The following is a 7,500-nucleotide window of genomic DNA, read 5'->3' on the forward strand; positions in this document are numbered from 1 at the left end:
TGTGGTTCATCCATTTGATAAACAGCAGACCTCCGCCTTGTTGACGACGACATAAAGTAGATGGTGCTTATCATTATGAAGGAATTCCCGTAATCGTGCAAACTCACGCATGAGGATGCATGCAAGTAGCGTAAAATCGATGGCCACACGATACGCTGCAACCACTGCTGTCGGCCGAATACGGAGATATTTGATCAGCATCACCGTTCTTCGGCAGCCATTGTGAGTAGCGGCCGTTGTCGTCAGGTGAAATACTGGCTCCATTTAGTGTGCCAACTGTGAACAAAGACGACCAACACTGATGATATCGTTCGTATCTATAGTTGCATGAAGACGTTGTATGTCCATACTCCATACTGTAATTTTTTTTTATCAACTAAAACAATCGACCCCTTCTGTTCTGTAAAAGTAATATCAGAGCTAAAGGCGTGCGTCGAGGCATCCATTGCATGACCTGATCGGATGTACCAGCATACGGAACAGAATGGCACCATTAATTAACTGATTCGTAATTTTCCTGTTTATTATCTACATACAAATCAACCGACTTCATTAACCGATTTTATATTGAAGAATCTAGAGCCTAGATCGGTGACTGCTTGAATCCTCTGGCAGCGTAATCTGAAGGAGAGTCGCGCTTCGGGAAGTTCGGGTATCCTGGATCTCCGGGAACGACCGCTTCGCGCGAACGGATCACTCGCCAGCCTCCCTTGCGAGTCCAGTCCTGGGAGGCAAAAACAAAGATTATCAGAAGTTATTTCCAGTTCGTAGTCAATGATCAATCGCCTTTCACTTACGTTCTGGTTGTATTTGAAGTAGTACGCGGTCGCCAGGATAGCGAAACCGGTGATTGCTACCTTACCGGTCCAGAACCGGATAGCGTGGGCCCACTCCAGTCCCTGCAATAATAACAGAACCCTCGTTACATAACTGCCACCGGTACGGTGGAAAAAATGGCCAATTTGCTGCCCCTAAACTTACGATTACTGGGGTAAGGGCTTTCTGGACCAGATCCAGTGGAGCCCGATATAAACGGCGGATCGGATTGTATCGTTCTTTCCAGTATTCCGGAACGTATCTCGGCTCGTTCGGCGATAACTGCTGATCCTTCAGCCACTGCGCTCTCCAGGCCCGCTCTTCCGGGCTCATGCCGAGCAGCCGCTCCCGCTCACGGACCATCCGGCCCGTGATGGACATGGGCTTGACGCCCCCGGTATCGGATGAGGCCATTTCGCGCAGAATTCCCGGATTCCTGCAACACGGATTATACGGAGCAAACGCGGATCCCGGAGCAAAACTTTTCCGCCTCTGCAGCAGTCAAAATAAGGCGGCGATGACACGCACACACTTGCACGACGGAAAGGCACAGAATCGTGTTGGCAACACTGCCGCAAAACCAAGGTGTCCACAGATACCTCCTCACCGGAAAACATCGAAAATCGACGAAACTGATGATTTCAAAGATTGATAACTCCCGGTGATTCATGCAAACGTTTAAAGAGATTCCGTGCTGTTTACCAGACCTCTGAATAGTGCAAAGGGAGTTAGTGTAAATTGTATTTCGAATAAATTTTGTATAACATTAATGAAACATAAATGGAAGCAGCAAATACTGTGAAAGAAAAAATGCGCGAGCGCACGTGCCGGGGGAACGGTCGATTGGTGGCCTCATAAGTTGACTCTTTCCTTCGCCGATTAGGAAGAGTCTTCGGAAAGCGGCACGTGCCGCCCAGGAGGGGACAGCCGGAGGCTGCACCTTTCACTTCATCACTGCTCATCCATGTCCTTGGCACCGTGCTTCAGGATTCTGGTGAACTCGATGTAATCGAACAGCCCATTCTTGATCGGTGCCTCCCGGAACATTTCGTCCACATCCTCGTCGGTGAAGCGGTCGCCCATCGTAGTGAGCAGCTCGCGTAGCCGATCCTCGTGCATCACACCACTGTTCTCCTCATCGAAGCAACCGAACGCATTCTTGATCACATCCTCCGGATCGGTGCCCTGCAGCCGCTCGCCAAACAGCGTGAGAAACATGGTAAAGTTGATCGGTCCCGGGGCCTCGTTCATCATGCCCTCCAGGAAGTCTTCGGTCGGGTTCTTGCCCAACGATGCGAGCATATCGTGCAGATCGTCCTTCTCGATGAATCCATCGCGGTTCTGGTCGATCATATTGAACGCCTCCTTGAACTCCGCTATCTGCGCCTTGTCGAACATGGCAAACACGTTCGAGGTGGCGCGCTGCGCCCGCTTCTTGGTCGTTCCGCGACGTCCGGCAGTTTTGCGCGACGACATGTTTGCTTTGTTGGCGAGAAAAAGGCATTTCAGTTCAAGCAGAAGTTGCGGATGGCTAGATTGCTCTGCTGGAGCGCCGACCTTACCTGTTTCCTGCTTTGTCGGTTCGATGGTATCTAGATTCTTCTGCGGGTTGTTTGTTTTGGGGTGCGTTTTCCACAGATGCACACTCTATAGAGCGAAGAAAATGCGATGCGGACGGTTATTTCACTTAACACAAACAGATGCACACCAGAAGCCCCCTCCGAACGAACAACACCAGCTTCAATTACACACGATTAAAGCCTTTCGCTACGACACGGATCCACAAGGGCGAAAGGCGAAAGATGACGCACCAGCAGCCTTCTCGGACTCGGAATCTATCAACACTGGACGGCCCACGATGCCCGGAATGCAAAGTATCTTACCTGGATTTAAGATGCAGCAGCAAGATGATTCCACACCAAGGTATCCGAAGTTTCTTAAAACACAAGGACCGCGGATTAGGGGCTCAGCTGAAAGATGATGAGGCGTTGTCGCGAGAGTGTGTCGTCACAAAGCGAAACGCTCCAGCCGTTGGTGTAGTAGGCTGATTCATCGCGTCAGAAAGAGATAGTCTAACGCCGTGCGCCAGAAAGAAAAGGCATGTTTCTTCGTGTTTTTTTCTCGCTCACTCTGTCGTGCAAAGAGCGAGAAAGACAGTTCTTGTATGTAAGAAAGAGCGAGAAGGGTGACGTGCTCTTCCCCGCGCTTCTGCGATCTTCGTACACTTTTCGTTCTCTCCCCTCCTCAGGCCCAACGTTTGCAGCGCCCTGTACCCGATCGTCAACGTTAATTCCTTCTATGGTCAACAAAACTCCATCCCCACTTTAATTTTTTCGCTTTATTTGGCGCCGATGACCTACTTTTGCACGACCCCAAGCGCCGTGTTGTGAACAAAAAACATATGGAGTTTAAAAAAGTTGCATAAGCTCCCTTATGGGTCATTTTCGTACTTGATCGGTAGACCGGAGCGCCCCTCTTCGATCACTGCCGGTGCATCCTGACCCAGTCGCTGCTCCAATCCTTGCCACGATCGATTCGCGAATGTGTCCGCCGAACTTATGGTGGCCACCTCATTTCTCCCTTTCAGCGCCAACTCTTGCGTAGTGGCCGCAACAGCCTGGTCCTCATCCAATCGCGGGATGTATCGTATTTTACCCGTAATCAAACTAACATCTGTTTCCTCCTGCTCGTGCTGGTGGTCCCGATCGTCAAGGTACAATCTTCCGCTCGGTAGAACGTCGAGAAAGTTCGTCGTGTACTTTATCTCGGTTTGCGGGGCTCGCCATCCGGGATTCAGCGCAATCTCTGCCTCAAACACCGACAGCAGCGGGCGGTAAAAGTCTCGCGACAGGAAGATATCATTTTCCGGACAGCCGACTAGCACGAAACATTCGATCTCGCTAAAATTGGCCAATTTGGCCACGTTAACCTTCCCCACTGAGAACAGGTACGTGCGGACGCCCCGTGCTTTGGCCAGTCGCTGAAGCCGATCTACCACTTCTAGGTATCCGTCGAAGGAGAGTGTACCAACGACAATTCCGAGCGATGTCGCATCCCTACACCGGAGTATGGCATAGTTTCGACGTTTCATCCACTTCGCTTCTTGCAGTTCATCATTCTGTTCTAGCTTCACCTTTCCGGCCTTGACGTCCAGCAAGTACCAGCCTCGGGCGGCAATGGCTACGGATGAGTTGAAAAAGCTAAGATTATGGTGTCCAACATAAACGGCCGGATGTTCGCTCACGATCCGCTCCGGGGGGATCTTCCAACACAACACATCCGGTTTCTCATCTGCTTGCGCCAGCTGCGCTATCCAGGCATTTGGAAAACGCTCCACGATTCGTTCCTTCAGCTGCATTAAGGCGTGCTCGTAGGCGACATCATAGAAAATGGAAAATGGACTGGAACGATCTTCGAACTTTTCGCTCAGTGCTTGCAGCAGATCGTCCCCCTGGACTGGGTAGCGGTAGAAGATGTGAAGCGTCGGGATGCGTACGACTTTACTGAGGCAGGCATGTCCAAAGTGAATGATTCCGTCCGCGCTGGCATGAGAGGCTGCTATCTCGTCGACACAGCAGCTGCCGTACGATGTATCGCCCAGTACAAAGACTAGAAGTTTCTGGCCAACAGGCAGTTCCTGCAGATCGCTTGCTATGCGTACACTGTGGCACAGGGCCTCATCCGGCAGCTGAAGAGCAATCCGTTGCAGTTGCTTCTGTTCAATCCATGCTTGGCAGCGTCGCAGCTGATCCGGTCCCCAGACGTATTCCAGGGCTATCCGTTCCACTTTCCCGGCTGCTCCCGCCTGATTTTCGGCGATACTATCGCCCGAGCTGAACGCGGAAGTCATCCTTGTTGTGGTTCGGTGTAACACGTGTTAGAGCACCTTCATGTCCTACGGGAAAAGGGAATGTGGTTTATCATGTAGGCTACACTTAAACAAGTGAGTAAAACTCTACCAACTGATAAGAACGAATAAGTGCACTTCTCTTAATATAAATTACAGAACATTGCAAATTGCACTAAATTCACCGAAATAGTTTTTTTAGGCCGGCGCCTCAACTGTCAACATCACATGCGAAATGTCATCCAAGACGCCTACTTGATGGTATTGGTGCGGCTGTTCAGGGTCAAATCTGTTGACAACACGGCCAGCGCGATCCTAGAATCGATCCTTTGTGAATTTTTTGTGTTTCCTTGAATCTCCGATACTCGGCACAATCCTTGAATCTCCGATATTCAACAGGTGGCCCGCTAGTCAACGTTTCGTTTCAGGTGTCTCGTCCTGTGGTTGATCAACATGACGGATCGGCCGCAAATTTACCTGACGCGTAAAGAATGTTTCAGCGCTTGCCATCGGCTGCACAGGTTTGTCCTCAATCCAAACAGTTTTAAAGAAGTCCTTGATCGTGATTTTATCTCTCATTACCACAAAGCCCTTTTTTGAGCGAGGAAGCTAACCGCGAGGTCTACGGCAAGTGCAATAACCCGAATGGACACGGCCACAATTACACCGGTAAGCCACGTTGTCGGGCTGCCTAGAGAGACACACAGTTTCATTAAATCTTGTCTAATTTGCAGTGGAAGTGACGGTCTTTGGTCCAGTGGACAGCAAGACCGGCATGGTTATGAACATAACCGACCTAAAGGAGTACATGGAACAAGCGATCATGAAAAAGCTGGACCATTTGAATCTCGACAAGGACGTGCCGTACTTTAAGAATCTACCCAGCACAACGGAGAACGTGGCCATCTTCATCTGGGACAGCCTGAAACTGCTCATGGCCAAACCGGAGCTACTGTATGAGGTAAAGATCTACGAGACGGATAAGAACTCTGTCATCTATCGTGGTGAAAAGCATCCACCGGGGTACGAACCACCACAGAAACCGGTGGCGGTGAAACCGAAGATTTCTTCCTCGGAAACCTCATCCAACCTATCCTCCGATTCGGACGGCTAAGCTAGGCGTTGGACAAGACATCTCTACGTACAGTATTTACTGTATCCAGTTCGCGAGCAAACGACGCAATCTTGGCGCGTCTCGGTGTGCTTCAGTATTGCCATTTGCAGGTTCCATGGTGGCCGTGCGGGCTTAAGACAATATTGCCGAATGCAAATACGAATATATTCCTGGTTTCTTCAATTGATGCGAGTTTTATTGTTGTAACGGGGTTTTAAAATCATTCGCCTAGCGTATAAACTTAATGAATCGGTGCCCGAGCGGCAACCGACTTCTATCACTGCTAGAAGCGCACAATATTACTATTGCAACCGCACGCGGTATGCTGTTCTAAAACTGATTTGTGTACCTCTGCGTGCTGGTACTTTCCCTTTAATCCCTACCCAATTATTTGGTTCAAAATTGTTTTTGGCCTAGGAATTCATTTAAAAATTAAACATCAACTAATGTTTCCTATTTCACAACCTTTTAAGACAAACAGCAATTCCTACAAAGCTTGAGAGAATGGAGGAGATTGATAGAGAGTCGAGCACAGTGCTTTTATGTTATTCGTTTTGGAATCGCGTGAGAATCGTTGTTACAGCGTTGGCTCCATCCACAAGGACCTGCCCATGAGGGAACACTGTTCGACGGTGACGGTATTTTAGATTTCATCATCACACTTCTTGCCATAGTTGATCGAAACGTACGGTATGCCCAGTTCGAAGTCATTCCGTGGCCAGTACTTGAGCGTCGGTCGACTCTCGGGACGTTCGTCGCTGACGAAGAAATAGGCAAACAGCACGCAAGCCGGATAGGCCGAGATAAAGATGAGAATGTGCCAGAAGCCGTGCAGGTAAGGGAAGTTCATCGATGACCAGGTATCGCAAAACATGCGATCGTTAATCCAGCAAACGATGGCAATCATTAGGATGGTCGTGTTTCGCACCCCAAGCCGATACACACGCTGGTCCTCGACACTGAAAGAAATCAACGTTACTTAAAGGGCACACCGCGCGGTGTTACTCGAAGCTCCACTTACATTTTCAATTCCTTGTACAGCAGATAAGTTGCTGGGATGGCTAGGAACATCAACGCGAACGCATTAATAGCGGGATGGTAGAACGAAAGGCCGGTAGCCGCAATCGAGAACAGCGTCATCGACAGGGAGAAGCGTTTTCTGAAAACGAGATCAAGAGAGTGAGCCAAGGACCTTCACGTAACCGCGGCCCATTGACCAACTTACCTTGATCCTTTGAAAATCCGTGGAAAGTGCCTGCGCGGGCAGAAGAGACTGAGCGTGGCCATGAACACCCAAAGTATCGTCAGCTCATCGAGCAGCTGACCTAGCAGGCTGAGCGTAGCGTGAAAGTAGGCCGACGACAGGCCAACTACGATCAGCAGGACCCAGATCAGATGAATGGCGGGTTGAATGAATCTTCCATAATCCTTGAACAGGTAGATCAGAAATGGCGGTCCAAGCAGGAACAAAATGTTGCTAATCTGAAACCCGTGCCACGCACGCACGAGAAAACACATGCACATTAGCGCAATCATTAATGAGCCCCGGGGGCGCGGCGCCAACTTGTTGGTAATTTCCGCAATGTACGGCGGGACGATCGCTAATTATCGTTATGTAATTGAGACTTTCGGAGGCGTCTTGCACTTGTTTCGTATGTAGGCAATTGTAAATTAGAAGTTGGTGGAAGAATTTAAAGACTTACCGTATTCACGAATTCGGCAA

General features: G+C 49.6%; 5 protein-coding genes across 6 annotated transcripts in view; 1 reads left to right on the forward strand and 4 right to left on the reverse strand.

Moving 5' to 3' along the window:
- Positions 1-499: 499 nt before the first annotated feature.
- LOC125952872 (uncharacterized) lies at positions 500-1,327 on the reverse strand. The gene is made up of 3 exons (XM_049682614.1): positions 982-1,327; positions 798-899; positions 500-724 (listed from the first exon to the last, which is right to left on the reverse strand). The coding sequence occupies exons 1-3, from the start codon at positions 1,228-1,230 to the stop codon at positions 584-586; spliced, it is 492 nt and encodes a 163-aa protein (XP_049538571.1). The 5' UTR covers positions 1,231-1,327; the 3' UTR covers positions 500-583.
- Positions 1,328-1,526: 199 nt separating this feature from the next.
- LOC125952871 (myosin regulatory light chain sqh) lies at positions 1,527-2,859 on the reverse strand. Its single transcript, XM_049682613.1, has 3 exons — positions 2,700-2,859; positions 2,379-2,463; positions 1,527-2,297 (listed from the first exon to the last, which is right to left on the reverse strand). The coding sequence occupies exon 3, from the start codon at positions 2,290-2,292 to the stop codon at positions 1,768-1,770; it is 525 nt and encodes a 174-aa protein (XP_049538570.1). The 5' UTR covers positions 2,293-2,297; positions 2,379-2,463; positions 2,700-2,859; the 3' UTR covers positions 1,527-1,767.
- A 259-nt stretch (positions 2,860-3,118) lies between these two features.
- LOC125952532 (2-(3-amino-3-carboxypropyl)histidine synthase subunit 2) lies at positions 3,119-4,899 on the reverse strand. Of its 2 annotated transcripts, none has more exons than XM_049682043.1 (2): positions 4,776-4,899; positions 3,119-4,711 (listed from the first exon to the last, which is right to left on the reverse strand). In XM_049682043.1, the coding sequence occupies exon 2, from the start codon at positions 4,664-4,666 to the stop codon at positions 3,248-3,250; it is 1,419 nt and encodes a 472-aa protein (XP_049538000.1). In that variant the 5' UTR covers positions 4,667-4,711; positions 4,776-4,899; the 3' UTR covers positions 3,119-3,247. The 2 variants fall into 2 exon arrangements, with proteins under 2 accessions (XP_049538000.1, XP_049538001.1); XM_049682044.1 differs by having other exon boundaries at positions 4,780-4,868.
- Positions 4,900-4,963: 64 nt separating this feature from the next.
- On the forward strand, positions 4,964-5,961 carry LOC125952534 (6-pyruvoyl tetrahydrobiopterin synthase). The gene is made up of 3 exons (XM_049682046.1): positions 4,964-5,184; positions 5,253-5,332; positions 5,398-5,961. The coding sequence occupies exons 1-3, from the start codon at positions 5,117-5,119 to the stop codon at positions 5,775-5,777; spliced, it is 528 nt and encodes a 175-aa protein (XP_049538003.1). The 5' UTR covers positions 4,964-5,116; the 3' UTR covers positions 5,778-5,961.
- Positions 5,962-6,093: 132 nt separating this feature from the next.
- Positions 6,094-7,500, reverse strand: part of LOC125952533 (alkaline ceramidase) — a 1,906-nt gene continuing 499 nt past the window's right edge. The window contains exons 2-5 of the mRNA XM_049682045.1: positions 7,481-7,500; positions 7,003-7,259; positions 6,799-6,936; positions 6,094-6,736 (exon numbers count right to left, since the gene is read on the reverse strand). The exon at positions 7,481-7,500 is cut by the window's right edge and continues 146 nt beyond it. Coding sequence (XP_049538002.1) covers positions 6,421-6,736; positions 6,799-6,936; positions 7,003-7,259; positions 7,481-7,500 — 731 coding nt within the window. The 3' untranslated portion in view covers positions 6,094-6,420. The remainder of the gene's footprint in view (positions 6,737-6,798; positions 6,937-7,002; positions 7,260-7,480) is intronic.

This window comes from Anopheles darlingi, chromosome 2, assembly GCF_943734745.1.
Source record: "Anopheles darlingi chromosome 2, idAnoDarlMG_H_01, whole genome shotgun sequence".
Lineage (NCBI taxonomy): Eukaryota > Metazoa > Arthropoda > Insecta > Diptera > Culicidae > Anopheles > Anopheles darlingi.

Coding starts and splice junctions, on each gene's coding strand:
- LOC125952872 (XM_049682614.1), bottom strand. CDS start 1,230: ATGGCCTCATCCGATACCGGGGGCGTCAAGCCCATGTCCATCACGGGC. Junction 900..981: donor AAGCCCTTACCCCAGTAATC/GTAAGTTTAGGG, acceptor TTATTATTGCAG/GGACTGGAGTGGGCCCACGC. Junction 725..797: donor ACTTCAAATACAACCAGAAC/GTAAGTGAAAGG, acceptor TTTGCCTCCCAG/GACTGGACTCGCAAGGGAGG.
- LOC125952871 (XM_049682613.1), bottom strand. CDS start 2,292: ATGTCGTCGCGCAAAACTGCCGGACGTCGCGGAACGACCAAGAAGCGG.
- LOC125952532 (XM_049682043.1), bottom strand. CDS start 4,666: ATGACTTCCGCGTTCAGCTCGGGCGATAGTATCGCCGAAAATCAGGCG.
- LOC125952534 (XM_049682046.1), top strand. CDS start 5,117: ATGACGGATCGGCCGCAAATTTACCTGACGCGTAAAGAATGTTTCAGC. Junction 5,185..5,252: donor GCTTGCCATCGGCTGCACAG/GTTTGTCCTCAA, acceptor ATTACCACAAAG/CCCTTTTTTGAGCGAGGAAG. Junction 5,333..5,397: donor ACACGGCCACAATTACACCG/GTAAGCCACGTT, acceptor TCTAATTTGCAG/TGGAAGTGACGGTCTTTGGT.